Here is a 20,997-nt window from a genome sequence, read left to right as displayed (position 1 = left end):
CCATGGGGGAGGCGTTAGAAGCTCTACCAGCTCCGGGAACCATGGCTGGTTGGGCCAATTTGGCATGACCGGAAGCACCATCCCCCTTTCCTCTCTGATTTTCTGCAGCACTAGCGCCATAATCTTCACTGGGGGAAATGCATATTTGAGCTTCTTGGGCCAGCGACTCGAAAGAGCATCCCCCTCCAGAGGCGCGTTCGTCAGCGAGAAGAACTGCTGGCAATGCGTGTTCTCCTCTGAGGCAAACAAGTCAATCTCCGCTTCTCTGAACAGGCTCCAAATCAGCTGAATGGTCCGCGGGTGCAGCCTCCATTCCCTGTGAACTGGACCACCCCTGAACAGCATGTCCGCGCTGCAGTTCTGACTACCTGGAACATGAACTGCTCGAATCGACAGAAGATTTCTGTCCGCCCAAAGGACGAATGGTCCGCCAGCCTTTGAAGTGAGCATGAACGAATACCACCCTGATGGTTGATATAGGATACCACCTTCATGTTGTCTGTCCGAACCAGGACGTGTCGATCCTTTATCAGTGGAAGAAAGCCTTGCAAAGCTAAAAAATACTGCCTTCAGCTCTAGGCAATTTATATGCCACTTCGCTTGCGCACTTGTCCAAGTGCCATAAGCCGGTTTGCCATTGCAAAGGGCTCCCCAGCCCGTCGATGACGCATCCGTAGTGACAATTTTTCTGCTAATTAGATAACAGATAATTCAGGATGCGAATTCCACTCTGCCTGAGAGGGGAAAGCGCTGCATTGATACACTTCGTAAAAGTCCTCGGGGCCAACGCCAAGCCGAACGGGTGAACTTTGAATTGATAAGCTCTGTCCTCGAACGCAAATCTTAGAAAGCGCTTGTGAAATTTGAATGTGAAAATAGGCGTCTTTCAAGTCCACCGAGATAAACCAGTCCCCAGGCTGAATGTGTGCAAGGATCTGTTTCACAGTTATCATCTTGAACAAGCACCTTGCAAGTGCGCAAGTTGGTTCAGCGGTCTCAAATCCAGAATAGGTCGAAGACCCCTGTCCTTTTTGGGGACTAGGAAGTAGCGACTGTAAAGGCCACACACCATATTCTCCGGGGGAACCTCTTCTATTACCTGTTTTCCAAGGAGAGAAAGAATTTCTGCTCACAAAACCGGTGCATCCCTGTCCTGCACATCTGACATCATCACACCGCTGAAGCAGGGTGGTCTGCGTGCGAACTGAAGCGTATACCCGCTCAAAACCGTGCTCATCACCCATTCTGACACTCCTGGAAGCGCTCGCCACGCGTCCAAATAGTGAGAAAGCGTCTGGGCATCTCTGACATCTCTGACACCCGAGGGGCATTGTAGATGTCTTCTGCACCGGCTGGACCGCCGGCATGAGCCGCGGGAACACTCGTGCTTAGACTGAGAGGGCATGTGGGGCCTGCGCCCTGCATAGCGCCATTCAAAAACGGGACTTTGCTTATAACGCGTGATTGGGAACAATTGTGAGAAGAAAAAGAGCTCTTTTGCTGAACAGTGTTTGTTTTGTGCTTTTTTCTTTTTTGTGCAAACTTTATCGACAACAAACATTTCCCCCTGTTGCCTGCAACATGCGAGGGGACAGGCAGGTGAAACACAGCAAGACGAACTCTCTTGCAAAGCGGCTCGTCCTCCAGCTCTCCGGGCGGCCGCTTCCCCCTCAGACCATCCCCGTCAGGAACGCTGCTGTGGATCTGGCACAGCACCAGAAGGACGGGGTCCGATCTTCTTCGGGTACCGGAACTGCCTCGCTTTCGGTCTCACGGCTGGCCTCCACCCTCGCTCTCGGGGAAGGAGCAGGTAGCAGTCTTTCGCACCTTTTTGAACGCTGCAAAGAAGAAGATCTGGAACGTGGAGGTGCAGTGGACCGAGCTCTCTTCGACAAGAAATGGCTCATCGCCTTTGACTGTTTCTGGGTCTCCAGAAACTTCTCAGAAAACGAGCCCACAGAATCACCAAACAGGCCGAGTGGGGATATGGGCGCATCCAACAGCTGAGCCTTCTCCGATTCCCTCATGTCAGTTAATGTCAGCCAAAGATGCCGCTGAAGCATGACGAGACTGCCCATACAGCAGCCAATTCCCTTCTTCGTGGCTCTGAGCGCCAAGTCAGTGGCCGAACGCAGCTTTTTGAAGGCGGCAGAGTCCGGCCCCTCCTCATCCAATGCCTGCAGCATTTTGGCTTGGAAAGCCTGGAGAACGGCTATAGTGTGGATCGCAGATGCTGCTTAGCCGGCTGCCATATAAGCCTTATCTGCAATGTGGCTCGTGGTACGGCACGGCTTCGATGGAAGCGATGGCGCAGATTTTCACCCACGTGCGGATGGACAAAGGTGTGCTGCAACTGCTTCTTTGACAGGCGGCGACTTAGTATAACCCCAGTGGTCGGCTCCGTCGACAGAGGATTTAATCTGATTACAATGATAGAATAAATGAAGTAAAGTTTCTTCCTCAACTTTTCAGAATACACATAAGTTAGAGAGATCAAAAAAAGAAGCAATTTGGGAGTTTGTTGGATAGACATTATGCAAAATCTTAAAGTGTACCTCTCTTATTTTATTAGAAATTTTTCAGGGAGTAACCATGCTTTCCTCCAATGAACTCTATCAAAAAAAAAAAAAAAAAAGATCCAGAAAGATTTACATCTAGGGGATGTATATACTGAATAATGTAACAATCCGTTTATATATCTACTATTACATTTCTTATCAAGAAGACAAACTCCATCCAATAAAAGTTTGGGCAAAATTGTTTTTCCCTCATTAAAGCAAAGGTTTGTTTTAAATCAAATTTTACAGAATTGAAAGATCTAGCTGGCAGAAGAAAACCATACAAAGTCATAAATTCTTCATACTTCAGTATAGTACCATCATTTAAAAAAAAAAAAACAATACCTCTGTCATACCACTTAATAAAATAAAATGAGATTTACCACAGATTAAAATATTGGAATTATTCCAAAGAATTTCTTTGTGGGGAGAAAAGTTGTGCACATAACACATTTTCCAATCAATTAAAGCTTGTTGGTGAAAATTAGAGAGAGAAATCTGTAATTTATAAGGGATGAAACTGCATTTTCACAAGAAAATCTAAACCACCTAATCTACGAAATATAGCATTGGATATATAGTACCATACTGAATTATTACTACAGAGACATTTTTTAACTAACTAATTCTAAATTAACAAACTAATGTTACAGTTTTTTTTTTTTAATTATGCAGTAAATACAATTACAAAAACAAAATAAGAACAAAAGACAATGAGGGTTACATACAATAATCCAAAGCATACTGTGTTAGTTTATAAGACTTACACCATGAAAGAGTCTTACATGCAATAGAATTATTAGAGTTTCCTAAAGAGTTTTCATACACATCAAAATCTTTCCTGAAAATAAAAAGTAAGGAGTTTTCTTTGAAACTTACATTTATGAATGTAAAATTTAGCAAGAAATAGCAATAAATTAATAATAATAAAACAATTTTGGGGGTTATACAGAAGTTTGGATATAAATATTTTTTAACAAAATTGGAAAAGTCAACCCAGAACACTTTACAATAAGCACAGTCCCAAAATAAATGACTGATTGTTTCTTCAGACCGAAGGCAAAAGGAGCAATTGGTGGAAATACTATTGTTAAATGATAATAGAGCTTGCCATATTTCGTTGTCCGTGGATGACGTCACAGGGCGCTGCTCGTGTGATGCGCATCAATAAAGTTCTGCGATTCAAAGTGTCATTTTACTTCCTGTTTTCATTTTTTTCATGTGACATCTGAGAAAATTCATCTCGACAGTAGGAAAAAAACTTCAGTGCTGCCACGTCAGGATTACAGCTCTAGATAAACACCTGGCCGAAATCCCAAAGACACACCACATAACCAGAACAGAAGATATCAGCCCAGCGTGAGGTTTCTTCAGACATGGAGAGCAAATACAACTTGAAGAGCCCAGGTATGTCATCACATCTTTCCTGCATCATAAACAATAAATCAGTCACGCCTTTAATTTCATGAGCTAAGTGCTTTATATGAGACTATACACACATTCGACTCTTTAAATGCCATGATCTTGCTAGATGATTAGCCTCAGTCAGTGCTCATTCATGTACTGTATGTGTCAGTACTCCTCTCACACTGTGCTGGAATGCGTCTAACTGTTTGCTGTTGTTAGCCCTGAATCTGTGATCAAACAAAATCCCATGCCGTGTAAATACCATGGTACGTGAATATAATAATTGTCAAAAACTATGGTATTCATAGTACCATCACTGTGCCATGGTGCTACCACTACAACAGTGTTTGAGAAGAAGAAGCAAATGTTGATACAGTAACTGTACAAAAATACTCATTTGTTCTGCACTTTACTGCCAGTCAAATACTATTTGTTATAAACTGAGGATTTTAATAGTGACAAGTTCAACCCCACACAGTACAAAAATTGTTTATCCTAAGTAAGTAAACACAAATATCATTGAACTCAAACTTTGGAATGTAATAACGTTATCATAAACTCCATATGTGACCCTGGACCACAAAACCAGTCTTAAGTGTCAGTTTTTTCGAAATTGAGATTTATACATCATCTGAAAGCTGAATAAATAAGCTTTCCATTGATGTATGGTTTGTTAGGATCGGACAATATTTGACTGAGATACAACTATTTGAAAATCTGGAATCTGAGGGTGCCAAAAAAAAATCAAAATATTAAGAAAATCACCTTTAAAGTTGTCCAAATTAAGTTCTTAGCAATGCATATTACTAATCAAAAATGAAGTTTTGATATATTTAAGGTAAGAAATTTACAAAATATCTTCATGGAACATGATCTTTATTTAATATCCTAATGATTTTTGGCATAAAAGAAAAATCAATAATTTTGACCCATACAATGTATTTTTGGCTATTGCTACAAATATACCCCAGCGACTTAAGACTGGTTTTGTGCTCCAGGGTCACTTATGCCCAACAATATGCTAATATTTTATGACATCATGATGTGCTACCCACATTTTTAGCACATTTTTATATTGGTACTTTTTTGTGTTACACATTTTCTAGTTTCAAAAATTATTTTAGTATTGCTATTGTGTTAATTGTTTTTTTTTATGTTGATTATTTTTATTGTTTTTTGTTTTGGTGCATAGTTCTCTTGCTATAATTTGAGTTTGAGTCATTTGCTATAGGCTTTATTTTGCCAATTATTTGGGCTTTTGCATAGTTTGAATCTCTAGTGGTTGCTAGAGTATTGTGAGTGGTTGCTAGGTGGTTACTTACGATCCCAAGTCAAAAATGTCCACCCTTAAGTCTCTCTGATATTATGTGGGATTAAGGATCAAGTCAGATCACTTAAAAAAACAATGATTTGAGAAATATGTGTGCAGTGCAATCAGGATGAGTTATGCACAAAACTGAATGCATGTATTTTAGTATGAAATACTGAAGTGATGCTTGCCTTTGCAAACACTACAAATTAATTATTCACTTTGGTCTGCACATAATTTCGCGAGAGGCTAATATACAAACCAATCTAGTCGAGCTCTACTGTAAAACATAGACATTTTAAAGCACCAGGCCTTGTTTTTGGTCCATTCAGAGGCCAGAGAGTCAGCCAGTATATTGAATATTTGTTGCAGTCAGATATTGACATAAGAGCCCAGTTCAAGGACAGATCAGTGTGGCAGGATCAGCAGCAGTCTTTTGTCTGTTTTTAATGTTTCTTAGCTGTGAAGAGGCTGATGAAAGAAGCAGCAGAGCTCCGCGACCCAACAGAACATTATCACGCTCAGCCACTGGAGGTGAGGCACTGCTAATATAATTAAATATTGTTATTATTGTCTTATTAATGATACGTTGTAAGTTTTATACTCATCAGAGTGTCTGATGTGATTGTCCTGTGCTCATCAGGACAACCTGTTTGAGTGGCACTTCTCCGTTCGAGGACCTCCAGACTCTGATTTTGATGGCGGAGTGTATCACGGTCGGATTGTGCTGCCCCCTGAATACCCCATGAAGCCCCCCAGCATCATTCTGCTCACTGTAAGACAGCTTCTGTACTGCTTAAACCAGCTCAGCTTCGAATGCCTCCACTCCATAGTGATAATGAGACAGTATTTTGTTCTATCCATCCATCTATCTATCTATCTATCTATCTATCTATCTATCTATCTATCTATACTGAACAGGCAAGCCAAGTCAGAAAGTCAACTTTATTTCTAAAGTGCTTCATACAATATTGATTGTTTCACAGCAGCTTCACAATAGTATCAAATTCACATTCTGCTGTAAAGCAGCTCTAACAAGTCAATGGTGTCATTCTACAGCTCAAGTCAGTTCAGTATTGATTCAGTTCAGTTGCATAACTGTGTAAAATTCATATGTCATACATACTGTATGTACAGTGTATATGTGCATATGCATGTATGTGAGAGTGATATGACAAACTCCTGTGCTCCACTGCACTCTGAACAAGCATTATGACACATGAGAGTAGTGTTTTACATTTTTCACATCTGTGTGTTGTTGGGCGTGTACGTGGCTTATTATTTTATGTTTGTTTGTAGAGTTACTATGCAAAAATACAATTTTTAGAAGAGTTAAAACAGTTTTCAAAGAAGTGTTTGCTTTTATAAGATGTGCGTGACGTTTTGTATGTTGTGTGTGTGTTTTGAGGTTTTGTGTGTAGAGTTTTGAGAAATGGAGCCATAGTTTCAAAAACTGTGTGTAAGCATTTTGAAAAAAGTATAACACTGCAAAATTGTATAAATAATGCAGAATAAGGAGATTGTTTTAAAAATAATATTTTGAATATTGAAATATGAAATGTTGTTTTTTTAAATTATATAATACTTTAAATGCTTAAATATGAAACTAAAACCTCCAGTGGGTGCGGGTAATCCACTCACTTACAGTAATTCATCAAGGAAGTCATTCACTGAGTCAGTTTGATTCAGGAACAAATCAAGTGTCTTGATGAATGAGTCACTGAATCCAGAATGTAATGATCCTTCACACATCTTACCTAGGACGAAGTAAAAAAAAAAATACTGTAACCAGATTTTATTAATGCTAAATTAATGTTTTCTTCTCAATCTACAGCACTTTTGTATACCTGTGTACCACCATGGCGATGACAGTAAATAGTTGGCAAACAAAACCTGTATTGCTGGTAACATTGGGGGTGGGCGAAGCTGTGGACTCTTTCACTTTGCGATGTTGGTGTGACATTTATACGAAAAGATAATTGTCTTACATCTTTACACCTGACTCCTGCTGCACTGTGAGCGGCTCTGCAGCTTGTACTGTATAAAGCAGATGCTTTCAGTTTACAATTGTAGTGTCCAAAGCTTAAATGATACTTAAAGGGATAGTTCATCCAAAAATAGCATTTCCCCCCTACTATGGAAATCAATGGCTTCTGTCAACTGTTTGATAACCAACATGCTTCAGAATCTCTTCCTTTGTGTTTAACAGAAGAAAGAAACTCATAAAGGTTTGGACAGAATGTTAAATGTTAAATGATGACAGAAGTTTTGGCAGAACTGTCCCTGTAACCTTCCATTTCCATTGCACTGCAAGAAATAGCCACCGTGTTATTTTTTATTTTTATTTTTATCTTATTTTATTTATTTGTTTATGTAACACAATTTAACATGTCTTTTCCCTAAGGAAACAAACCAAAAATCATTATTTCCCACCCTGCACAAAACATTTTATTTTATTTTTCAATTAAATACTCTCTAGAATGAAAATAACCCTGCAATCACGGTTCATATAAAGTCCTTTGATATGTGCCTCCCCAGTTTCTATGTAAGTTATCCAGCTTTATGTAGTCTTCTGGGCTTGTTGTGACTTAAATTACTGATTGGCTTTTCACACAACAAAGTGTATCTTTGTAACATACACATTTAGTGATAAATGTTCTAAAAAAGCAACAATTGTTTTGTTTTGTATATAGTTAAGAAAAATCTCTTGAAATCCTAATGTAATCTTTTACAATCGCTCATTCCTCTTTTTAGCTTTCTGTCTATCTTCCTTTTTTTGACTATGTTTCACTTTATTTGAAATTTAAATGAGTTGGTGGTCATTTGTTTAAATTTGGTTTATGTTGCTCTTTACATAAAAGTAATATTGCATTAGTGCTGTCCTCAAAAAGGGCTTTTTTTTTTTTTTTTTTTTTGCTTTTTCTGCTAGATGCCATTTGTCCTTACACACACTTGTCTATACAAAAAATCACAGTAATTCACAAGAAATCCATGCCAGTCCAGTCCACATTTATATTAATTAGCCAGTCTGCAAACTCATTCCCTCAGATGGCTTGGGTATGAGAGTATTAGAGCATTCGCAGACTATATTGAAGGAACGCCCCTGGTTTAAATGGGTATTACTTATAATTCTGAAGTAAAACTTTAAGTGTTGCACATTGTATTGGTGCAGAGATGAATGTATATTCTGTGCAATTCCAGCTGCTTTACACTCAAGTAAAAGCACCACAATCAAATTGAACAGAAGTGTCCCATCGGGTAATCAAAAGAGCTACACAGGCCTGCGGTCTTTACGTCCATTTTAACACTTGGGCCACATGCAAGACATGTGTATGTCAGGTATAGGTATTGGGACAGACCTGTCTCTGCACATTTGAGAAACAGTGAACAAATTACAATTAGCCTACATTTTCAAGTCAAATGAGTTTTCTTGTGATGTTTTCAAGCTTGTAGTGTACAAATGTAAACACTCCCGAGGAAAAACTATATGTGACCCTGGACCACAAAACTTAAGTCGCTGGGGTATATTTGTAGCAATAGCCAAAAATACATTGTATGGGTGAAAATTATTTTTTTTTTTATGCCAAAAATCATTAGGATATTAAGTAAAGATCATGTTCCATGAAGATATTTTGTAAATTTCCTAGCATAAATATTTCAAAACATCATTTTTGATTAGTAATATGCATTGCTAAGAACTTCATTTGAACAACTTTAAAGGTGATTTTCTCAAAGTTTAGATTTTTTTTCACCCTCAGATTCCAGATTTTCAAATAGTTGCACATCTTTATATTAGGTGGTGTTTTTTGGGAAGAGGTTCTGAGTGATGTTTTTCTGTCATGGCTTATAAGTGACTTCCTCTTCCCCTAATCATTTTCTGTTGTCCTTCTGTTCCTCTTTTAATTAATACAAAACTTTCTCTCATCCGCAGCCCAATGGACGGTTTGAGGTTGGGAAGAAGATCTGCCTGAGCATTTCCGGTCACCATCCAGAGACATGGCAGCCATCATGGAGCAGTGGGTATCTCCATGCAATTGAATTAATATAGTCTTCATTTCCTGAATGCCAAATGTAATATGATCCAAACATGTTCTCAACATGAAATGAAACCACTTGCTACTGTGTGACACACATATGCACAGTTATATACAGAGTTTTACAGTGCATCTGGTCCAGTGTTGATTCTGTAGCTTCCTCTGTTATTCAGCATTAAGCTGTATGTTTCTCTCTGTGTTTTTGTGTCAGTTCGGACAGCCTTGATAGCAATCATTGGATTCATGCCAACTAAAGGTGAAGGAGCGATAGGATCTCTGGATTACACTCCTGAGGAGAGAAGAGCTCTCGCTAAAAAGTAAGATGTGTGCCTCTTTATGTGCCTCTTTTTTTTATTCATCTGTTACATTCATCTAATAAAACCTGGTCAGTACAGTATAGACAGGGTCACACACTCACAAAGACAAAACACTACTGGCATAACAGCACACACAACACTAAAATAATGCAATAATCATGAACTAAATAACAGAAAATATAACAAAAAAAAAATCTATGTACATTACTAATAACAAAAATGAGATTAAACTAAATTATTTATTAAAAAAAAGAAAGAAAATGATGCCACAAAGTGACTTCTGGAAATGTCCTTTTACACTTTTCACCATTAATTATAATTCTTGGTTTTTACTATGTAAAATTATTTTAACATTAATTCATAATAAAATTAAATAAAAAGTCATGTTAAACCATTCGGTTTTTCACCATATACGGTAAGGTAACTTACAGTTAACCAATTAACAGGTTTTTATTGCATTATTATTTTCTGTAAATAAACATTGCAATTTATTACAATCTGTTTTATAGGTGCATATACATAAGTGATGTAAATATAATCCTCATTTAGTGAAAAACGTAGATAACACAGACTGTTTTACTGAAGGTTTTTACTTTTTTAATGACATTGAACATTTTTATTTAATCATTTGAAATTTATTTAACAATAGCAAAACGAAATTTCCGCACGTTAAAAAATAAATACGACCTCTCGTTGTGTCAATCATGTTTACACACTGCCTCCGAAACATTCGTCTGTCATAAAAAAATTCGGATCAGGTTTGATTTTCTGCGTTTTCACATCCGTAACAAGCATTTTGATAGGAAAGGATGAAGAATACGAAAAAACGCATACAAAAATTCGGACTCAGTGTGCAATGACCTTTACAGTAAAACAACCTTTTAAACTATTTCAAGGCAAATTGTAGCCTGTCATGGTGTAAGTATATAATGTAGCATGGTATTGTCATCTGTGTGTGTGTGTGTGTGTGTGTGTGTGTGTGTGTGTGTGTGTGTGTGTACGCTGTGATGGACTATCCATCCGCCCACTGGGATAGGATACATAGGGCAAACGGTTTGGAGGATGGATGGATGGATGGATGAATGTGATTTTGATTTTTTTGGGTGTTTTGAGTTTAGATACACCACAACCACAAACTGCCCTAGAGACTTAAAAGTCATTATCAAATCCAGCTGAAGCCTCATTTTAGCATGTGTGGACATGCTGTGTCCTTTGAAAAGACAAGAATACATCTGAAGACAGAAGGAGATGAGTGACAGATTGTTGTTCTGAGTGCCGTATCTGCAATCAACACGTGCTGATTAAACGTCCACCCCCATCACACATACCAGCACATGACAAACACTCAGAGACCGCAGATCTCTGAGACTCATGTTTATACATCACTGCCATCAAACCAACAGCTGGCCACCATCTTTACGTTCTCATGTACATTACCGGTCAAAAACATTTTTTAATGCATTTGAAAGGAGTCTCTTATGCTTACAAAGACTGTTTATTTCCAAAAATACGACTGTATTCTATGTTATTACATTGTAAAATAGAATTTATTGCTGTGATCAAAGCTGAATTTTCAGCATCATTACTCCACTCTTCAGTGTCACATGATCCTTCAGAAATCATTCTAAAGCCCTATTCAGACGGTAATTGTTTCTCAGGGAGATGTAAGTGATTTTCACCATTTACAGGGGGTAGTTGGTGATTTTAATGCCATCCAAATCCAGGATGTCAGTGTTTTTCTCTCACCACCCCCGTAAAAATCCCCGGCTGAATTACCTACTGTTTTTTGACAAACACCAAGGTCGTGTGGTAATTTAATTGCCGTCCGAATCCACATCTTTGAGTTTACGAGAAGAAATCAATTCAAAATTCAGTGTTTAACCCCTTTTTGAGCACTCCCGAACACCGTAACGTTGTACTTCGGTGTAATTTGCATACATATTTATTTCTGAAATGTTGGAAATTATTTAAAAGAACAATATTTCATAACTGCTCCACCACAGCGACAGGGAGCAGAAAGAGAAGAAAAGCACGTAAACATTCGAAATGGGTCTTTATTATGGCAGCAGCAGGTATGGAATACAATTTCAAAATGTGTATTATAAACAGATATATAATGCATATAATTATATACAACTATAGCGTGTCTTATTTTCCTATTTTTAAACAGGAGATTTAAATAATCTAATAATAAATAGGATTATATATTATAAAATATGCTTGGAATAATAAGAATACATTTTACAGAATAATAAGAATAAATTTGTAAATAAAATTAATTTATGTGAGAAATTTCATTACTAATCACAAATAATGTTGAAAATCCACAGAATCAGGATCTGCTAGCTAATCAAGGCCATTTAGAAGTTCAACCAGCTTCTTGTAGCTCCTGATTCACACAGCTGTTTGTTAAACATCAAATACGTTCTGGTTGTGATTGGGTTGTAACTCACAGCATTTTCACTTTCAGTTTTTATGTTGTTCCTACTTGGGACACAATGTGACAATTACAGTAAACATTACATCGTGGCCAGTCCATTGCAGGAAGATCTAGTCCTGACATGTACATGAGGCTGGTCTGTGTGTGTTGAGCAGACATACAGTGAACAGTTATAGTTGAATGCTGTATTGATCAATCAGCATCCAGGAGTGCAATTCATATTTTTAATATCCTTATTTCTCATTAGCATCATTTATTGGGTGTGAAACCCTCTGCTATGTGGCGGTCATTAGTTTGTGAGGGGTTGTGACAGGCAGTTTGATGTGGTTTCTTTAATTTGTAGTGATGTTTAGGATTTATTTTTCTGCGTGTGTGTGTTTGTTTGGTAGGTCTCTGGATTTCTGCTGTGACGCATGCGGCAGCTGTATGCGCTCCGCTCTGCTAGCGCTCTCTCCTGACAGTGACCCGCGACCTGTTGACCCTCAGGCACACAGACTGGCACAACAGATCAACTTCAAGGTCAGACTCAAAGAAATGAAAAAATAACAGATATCACCATATTTCCTTTGTTGATTTATTAAATTTACCCATGTCTAAATTTAAAATATCATAAAATCACACACACACACACACACACACACACACATACATATATATATTATTTATTTAAATTAAATTAAATTAAATTAAATTAAATTAAAATATAATATAATATAATAAAGGTTTTTTTTTGCTGACTTATTTTTTCCAGCATTGGTCCTGATCATGATTACCAAAAAATAATTTATTTTCATGATTTTAAACCTTTAAATGCTTGTTTGTTTACATAATACTACATAATGTAGAAACATTAAAGAAACAAAAAAAAAAAACATTTACACCGATATCTATACCAATGCACCCACACAATTATGATTATGTTATCTAAATTCACTTCGCCTTTTTTCAGCAGAGGACGAGAACAGGAAAAAGTGAGCATTTGCTCCATTGGCCAAACCTCAGAAAATGGTGATCTGGTGGAAAATGGATGAAACGAAAGCATACTAACTAGGAATACATATACAAACATATTAAAATAAGTTTTAATGGGTTTCAGTGGGGGACGTTTTTCATTTTTGTCCTTAAGGTCCTGGGTTTAACTGTTTTTTTAGTGCCTAGTGTAAAATAGATTTATTAGGTGAAATATTAACATTTAAATAAAAATGGTTGGCAAAATGTATGCTGTTTGCATTAACATGGTTAAAATGACCCCCCACCCCCACCTCAAAAAAAATCAAAATAATTAAAAAGACAAAAAATGTCCCTGAGAATGCACTAAGGTTATGAGATGGTTCTTGTTCTGAAAAAGTATGTTTGATGATCTAATTAAATGCATGCTCATTTGCATACATTTCCAGAATGGAAATCTGAACAGTGGATAAAGCCAGGTTCAGAATTCCAGGGAAAAAACAATCACCATGTTTTTAGGAATAAAATGTTGTATAAGAACAGGGGGGTGTTCCAGAAAGTAGGTTATGTGACATACCCAGGTATGTTTAAGGGTAAGCAAGCGGATAAACTCAGCTTTCGGTTCCAAAAACGGAGGTAACTTTCCGTGTATGTAAGTAACCATAGCAACTTATTCTCTGAACATAACCTGCTCCGGAGTAGGTTCTGTTTCACTTCAGAGCTATCAGCGCTTGTGTGGACTACTGACGAGACTCCAGTGGACGTGACAGATTGCGCACAATATTATATATTATTACAATATAGTTATGTATAGTTTTTATATACCTGTGTGTGTGTATATGTATGTGTATATATATATATATATATATATATATATATATATATATATATATATATATATATATATATATATACAGTGAGGAAAATAAGTATTTGAACACCCTGCTATTTTGCAAGTTCTCCCACTTAGAAATCATGGAGGGTCTGAAATTGTCATCGTAGGTGCATGTCCACTGTGAGAGACATAATCTAAAAAAAAATCCAGAAATCACAATGTATGATTTTTAACTATTTATTTGTATGATACAGCTGCAAATAAGTATTTGAACACCTGAGAAAATCAATGTTAATATTTGGTACAGTAGCCTTTGTTTGCAATTACAGAGGTCAAAGCGTTTCCTGTAGTTTTTCACCAGGTTTGCACACACTGCAGGAGGGATTTTGGCCCTCCTCCACACAGATCTTCTCTAGATCAGTCAGGTTTCTGGCCTGTCGCTGAGAAACACGGAGTTTGAGCTCCCTCAAAGATTCTCTATTGGGTTTAGGTCTGGAGACTGGCTAGGCCACGCCAGAACCTTGATATGCTTCTTACAGAGCCACTCCTTGGTTATCCTGGCTGTGTGCTTGGTCATTGTCATGTTGGAAGACCCAGCCTCGACCCATCTTCAATGCTCTAACTGAGGGAAGGAGGTTGTTCCCCAAAATCTCGCAATACATGGCCCCGGTCATCCTCTCCTTAATACAGTGCAGTCGCCCTGTCCCATGTGCAGAAAAACACCCCAAAGCATGATGCTACCACCCCATGCTTCACAGTAGGGATGGTGTTCTTGGGATGGTACTCATCATTCTTCTTCCTCCAAACACGTTTAGTGGAATTATGACCAAAAGTTCTATTTTGGTCTCATCTGACCACATGACTTTCTCCCATGACTCCTCTGGATCATCCAAATGGTCATTGGCAAACTTAAGTCGGGCCTGGACATGTGCTGGTTTAAGCAGGGGAACCTTCCGTGCCATGCATGATTTCAAACCATGACGTCTTAGTGTATTACCAACAGTAACCTTGGAAGCGGTGGTCCCAGCTCTTTTCAGGTCATTGACCAGCTCCTCCCGTGTAGTTCTGGGCTGATTTCTCACCTTTCTTAGGATCATTGAGACCCCACGGTGAGATCTTGCATGGAGCCCCAGTCCGAGGAGATTGACAGTCATGTTTAGCTTCTTCCATTTTCTAATGATTGCTCCAACAGTGGACCTTTTTCACCAAGCTGCTTGGCAATTTCCCGTAGCCCTTTCCAGCCTTGTGGAGGTGTACAATTTGTCTCTAGTGTCTTTGGACAGCTCTTTGGTCTTGGCCATGTTAGTAGTTGGATTCTTACTGATTGTATGGGGTGGACAGGTGTCTTTATGCAGCTAACGACCTCAAACAGGTGCATCTAATTTAGGATAATAAATGGAGTGGAGGTGGACATTTTAAAGGCAGACTAACAGGTCTTTGAGGGTCAGAATTCTAGCTGATAGACAGGTGTTCAAATACTTATTTGCAGCTGTATCATACAAATAAATAGTTAAAAATCATACATTGTGATTTCTGGATTTTTTTTTTAGATTATGTCTCTCACAGTGGACATGCACCTCGATGACAATTTCAGACCCTCCATGATTTCTAAGTGGGAGAACTTGCAAAATAGCAGGGTGTTCAAATACTTATTTTCCTCACTGTATATATATATATATATATATATATATATATATGATATGTTAATTATGAAGCACTAACATAAGTAATATATAAGGTAATATATTATTCTAATATGGTTAATATATTTATATTATTGGCATTTATATTAGTTATCTGTATAAATTTTAAAACACTATAACAAGGTAATTTTTATTTCATTTTATATTATTATGTCACACATCATGGGTCGTCATTTTCTATAATGTATTTCTATAAAAAAATATATATATCTGATATGATTTATTATATAATTAGCATCAAACAAACAATATAATTCTTATTCTCAAGGATTAAAGATTAAACAGGAAAAAAAAGAAAAATGATTGCACAACCACCAGTTAGGTGGCGATATGAACCAAGTATACAAATGGCCTTTGAACATATGAAGAAAGAAGCAGCATGGTGCGCTTTTTCTTAGCGTCCGTTTCCATAGCGACTCGTCGATTCGTTGCTCTGTTGAGATTGCCTTGAGTCTTAACCAGGAACACACTCTGAGTTTAATGAACTTAACTTACTCCCGGATGCGTTTTTGGAACCAACATACCTCGAGTAAGCAAGGTTTGGGTTAATCAACAGAGTTCAGGGTTTAGCATATGGTAAGTTAACCTTGCTTTCTGGGATATGATATATAAACAAACCCCTCTGCAAAAGCTCCAGAATGTAGTTTGGTGTATGTAAGTGCTGCTGAAGCAGAGATTTCTAGTTTAATGCAGGAGAAAAATAGCCTTTAAATGTATGTTTAATTTAAATCTACAGATGCAAACAGATAAAGTTCTCAAGATCTCAAACCAGAGCATGAAAAACTAGTGTCTTGCCTTAAGCCAGTATAGGACCATTAAGATTTTTGCATTGTGACAATTTTTTGTCATGGTTAAGCAAATTTCTCGCCCAGTTCTCATGACTTTATTGTGAAAAATCTCGGTCATCAGGCTGAATCCAGCTCATCGGCTGCAGACAGCGGCAGTTCAGTGGAAGCGGCTTCCAGTAACAGTGAGAGCTCGTCTACAGCAGAGAGAGACACCGAGGACACGGCATCCGCTGAGCAGGTGGGACTAACACTCATGCACTCTCACAGTGTTCATTCTGCTGTCGGGGAGCATTGGGAAATACTTGACGATAATAAAACTGGTAGATTCTCATTGACTCCAGAGCTGTAGCGTGAACTCTGTAATCAGCTTCAGTCTCTTTCTTCTGGTCTAGGCCGAGTCATCATCTGTGGCTCCTCAGACGTCAAGCGAGGGTCCGTCCGTTCCAGCGGCTCCGAGTCCACGTCAGCGGCGCTCGCAGAACCAGAGCCAGTCCCCCAGATACCCGGCGTTCACGGCGTCCCCCGCTGCCCAGCTCCCCCCGCAGGACGCCAGTCACACGGGCTCGGCCGTCCTCATCGTTCTCCTCACACTCGCGCTAGCTGCGCTCATTTTCCGCAGGATCTATTTGGCCCACGAGTATAAGTTTGATTACGAGCTATGAACTCTTCCTACAGCACTTGATACATATCCAGCTCACCCTCGGTCTCTTGTTTGTCCTTCCTGGACAGAGCTTTGTGTCTTCAGAAGGGGATGTATTCGCAGAACAAAACCTGAAGGTGCAAATCTTAGTACGCTTGTCAAGAACACGTCATGGTCTGATTTCACCCCAAAAAATGCAAAATGTTAAATTATATGTCACATGAAGACAGTAAAGTCTGTTTTTGGACCATTAAGATTTTTTGTTTGTTTGTTTGCGTTGTAATGTTTCATGACCATTATTCCACTCAAAAAGTCAATTCTTATTACTGTAATGTGTTCTTAATACTGTAATTATATATGTACTATTTTAACTGTGAAGTATTTATGCATCATGGTAGTAATTGTACTGCCTTTTATTTTAAGAAGATTTTATTTTTTAGAAAAAGCAGCTCATCTGGACACATTACTGTAATGAGATTGTTTTGCATGTAATAAGAATTTGGGCTGAATGTTCCTGCTTTCTTTATGCAAAATACAATTCATAAAATTAAATCTCATTTTAGGGTGAAATATGACTTAAGACATGTTTATATGTGGTGGTTTGTTTTCAGATCCTGCGATTTATTGTTTATATACAGTTCCCCAAATAATGCATTTCAGAAAATCTATTGTTACAAATTGTACAAAATTTGGTCTTCGACTGAAACAAGCTAAAAAACTGAAGCCTGTAGAAATTGAATTGCTTCTGATGTGTGTTTGTCTATCCAAGAATTAAACATTTACATACTTTTAAAATGCTGTAATAATGTAGGCATGGTTGTAATACTATTAAACAGTGAAAAACATTGAGCAGTGATGTATGTAAATGAATCATCTGCTAATTTTCAGAAAACGTTCAACCAGTAAGACTCCCAAGTTTTTTTATATATATATATATATATATAATATCTTGAAACTCTGGAATTGAAATATAGCAACATCATATACATGAATCAGTACTGTAGACCAAATTAATGTGCCTAGGTAGATAGACAACTAAATCTGTTTTACTTCTTTAAGCAACAGCCCGTAGTTTCTCTAGCCTAATGTTCAAAAGGAAAATTAATGCAATAAACTTGATTCAACCATAACTGTTTGCTCTTTTCACTTGAAGAGGAAGTACTTTGTAGCATTGAAGTAATAATATTAAACAAGTTATACAACTTGTCCCTGCAGCATTTATGATATGGATATGAATGGTGCCCTAAATTGTGTGGAATGTAGTGCTTTTACTTGTCTAACTTATCAGACTGTTACCTGATCAAGGGAAAAACTAAAGGGTGGAAAAGCCATATCTAGGGAGCATGGTATCATAGAGAAAGACAATGGCACAAGAACTGAATGTAGTATTTTTATGCTTGTGCATTTACCCCGGATAAATTAGCTGGCTTTAAGATTGTGTAAAATTGTGCCACATCATTTACATATAATATCAACATATAAGCCATTGTGATCTGCGACTGTGATATCTGCAAAAAATGATTTTCGTACTTAGTATTTTTGTCTTGTTTTCAAGTATAAATATCTAAAAAATTATTGAATCAAGATGCAATTATTCTACAAGTAAATGACTTAAGATATTTTCTTTTCTTTTCTGAAAAAAACCCCTAAAAAAACTGCCAATGGGGCAAGAAAAATAATCTTCTTTAGGCTTTGAAAGATCATTTTTCTTACCCCATCGGCAGAAATTGTTGCTTGTTTTAAGTAAAAACTAATACAATTTTGATTTTTTTTTTTTTAGAAGACAAGACTTAAAATCGTAAGTCATTTTACTTGTCAAGTAAATGCATCTTGATTCAAGAATGTTTAGATATTTACAGTATATACTAGAAAACAAGAAAAATACAAAGAAAATCATTTTTTGCATGTTATCCAGTTAAGCACAGATGATCATTAAAAGATTTAAATGAATCAGATTCAGATCAGATATCAGTTCCTTTGTAATCTTTAAGCAATCATCCCTGGAAACCTGAATTTTTCAAGAGTACTGCTAGATACAAAAAAACGTCCTTTCAACACTGACTTCAGTCTTGCTGCCTTCTGCCAGAATGAACCTACATGTCACATGATCACTCTGAGATGTTATGATGATGCATTGTGTGATACGACCTTTGGTTTCCATTAGCAGTAATGGAGTGTCTCTGGGATCAGTGGTGTCAGGTTCACCCGGCATGCACTAGAAGTTTAACACACCTACTGATTTTTATGCCACTTTCTAATTTTGAGAATAACTAAGGTCATTCAAATTCATGTTCCATCATGGGATTCTTTACTGAAACACTGGAGGGACAAGTGTGCATTGTGGGCTGCTTTTCCTGCACTATCCGCTATTTTTCCATTTTGAAATGAAAAGTTTCCTTTTGTAAGAAAATTCATTTTTATTAGATTTGACATTAGTCTACAAACCAATTAGAAGCATGTAAGCATAAGCCTTTAGATTGCAATGATTCGTTATAGCACTTGTACATCACGGAGACGTCTATTTGACATCTGCAAGACGTATTATTTAGAGTGTTTGCTCATCTGCAATATGTCTATAGGATGTTTTCTATCAGATGTCAAATAGACGTTTATTAGATGTCTTTAAGATGTTTATGATTTAGAATGTCTGTAAAACTGACATCTTACGGACGTCTGTTAGATGTTTGTACACAGCAGATGCTTTCCAGATCAAGCAATCTTTATAAGTGTGCTATCTGCTAGACTATTTAAAATACAAATCTATATAAAATACAAAGACTCAATTAAAAACCTAGTAGCCAGTCTTTTAGAACTTCTTCCAGTAGTCTAACAAACAAACTTGACATTTCTTGGCTCTTTAGATTTGGTTTATGGTGAGTCTCTGAAATGAATGACAAAAAATATCCAGCAAATGAGCCTCATCGTGCGTCCCGTCACCGCTTTTTAATAGTTGCTCAATGTGCACATGCGTCAGTTGGCCTTGAGTGCGGTCTAAACCTTTTTAAGACCATGTGTTGAGTTAATTAACCCATTTAATCCCACCGGACTGTAAAAAAGGTTTTCATTTGTAAAACTCTAAAAAAAAACTTGCCTGCGTCCCAATGTGCATACTATCCATCCTAAATTCTATGTGATATTAGTAATTTTCAATACTATTTAGGGCAGATAGGGTGGATAGTATGCACATTGGGACGCAGGGATTGACTGATGTTTTAGTGCACTTCCTGCGAATATGGAAAAAATAAAGGGTCCCATAAATATGTGCAGTTTCACACAATCAGTGCAAATTGTCACATTACCAGAGCAGTTTATTTCCTGTTTGCACCTTGAGAAGGTGATAACTGCATCAAAGCTCCAAAACAAAAGGCTAGTAAAGTATGTTAACATAAAGATATGACAAAGATTTTTGGTACACATTATCTTTAAGGTGTCTAGTATTCATATATGCATTCGCATATATTGAGTTTTGTTGAGTGTGATCATAGAGTGAGTAAACATGTTGATGGTCACAATAGTTTATCGGTGGGATAACAGTGAACTTAGGTATACAATATAATCCAATGGCAGTTGTTAGTGAAAATGACAATAAAATTTTGCAATGACAAAATATTGCACTAAATTAAAAATTCAAATGTTACAAAAAATGTACAATAATGTTGTAATACTCATAGCATTGATATGAAAATTTAATGTTATATTTTACAAAAAAGTAACAATTTTGAAATGCGGTGATGGTTGAATTTTCCTATCAATGTTGCATACGTTTTTTTATGCATAATAGTAACCCTAGAATGTGATCAAACAGTTTAAGATAGCTGAGCTAAGATATATAACAATTTTTATGACTGCGGAAATATGTTAATTCAGTACACACATTATCCCACCGGTAATAATTGACCGAGCATAAAACACAATTTTCCAAAAAAATTTAAAAAAATAATTATTGATTATTTCCAAGGGTTACTAATGACACATCATTTTGGATATTTTCATGTCTGGGAAAAATTTAGGATTAAAT

General features: G+C 37.2%; 1 protein-coding gene across 1 annotated transcript; it reads left to right on the top strand.

The window, feature by feature from the left end:
* Nucleotides 1–3,753: 3,753 nt before the first annotated feature.
* On the top strand, nt 3,754–18,109 carry ube2j1 (ubiquitin-conjugating enzyme E2, J1). Its single transcript, XM_058756941.1, has 8 exons — nt 3,754–3,965; nt 5,735–5,808; nt 5,918–6,049; nt 9,206–9,290; nt 9,520–9,625; nt 12,455–12,584; nt 16,461–16,577; nt 16,732–18,109. The coding sequence occupies exons 1-8, from the start codon at nt 3,935–3,937 to the stop codon at nt 16,999–17,001; spliced, it is 945 nt and encodes a 314-aa protein (XP_058612924.1). The 5' UTR covers nt 3,754–3,934; the 3' UTR covers nt 17,002–18,109.
* Nucleotides 18,110–20,997: the final 2,888 nt, after the last annotated feature.

Source organism: Onychostoma macrolepis, chromosome 20 (genome assembly GCF_012432095.1).
Source record: "Onychostoma macrolepis isolate SWU-2019 chromosome 20, ASM1243209v1, whole genome shotgun sequence".
NCBI classification, from domain to species: domain Eukaryota; kingdom Metazoa; phylum Chordata; class Actinopteri; order Cypriniformes; family Cyprinidae; genus Onychostoma; species Onychostoma macrolepis.
This window is presented reverse-complemented; position numbering and strand designations above follow the sequence as displayed.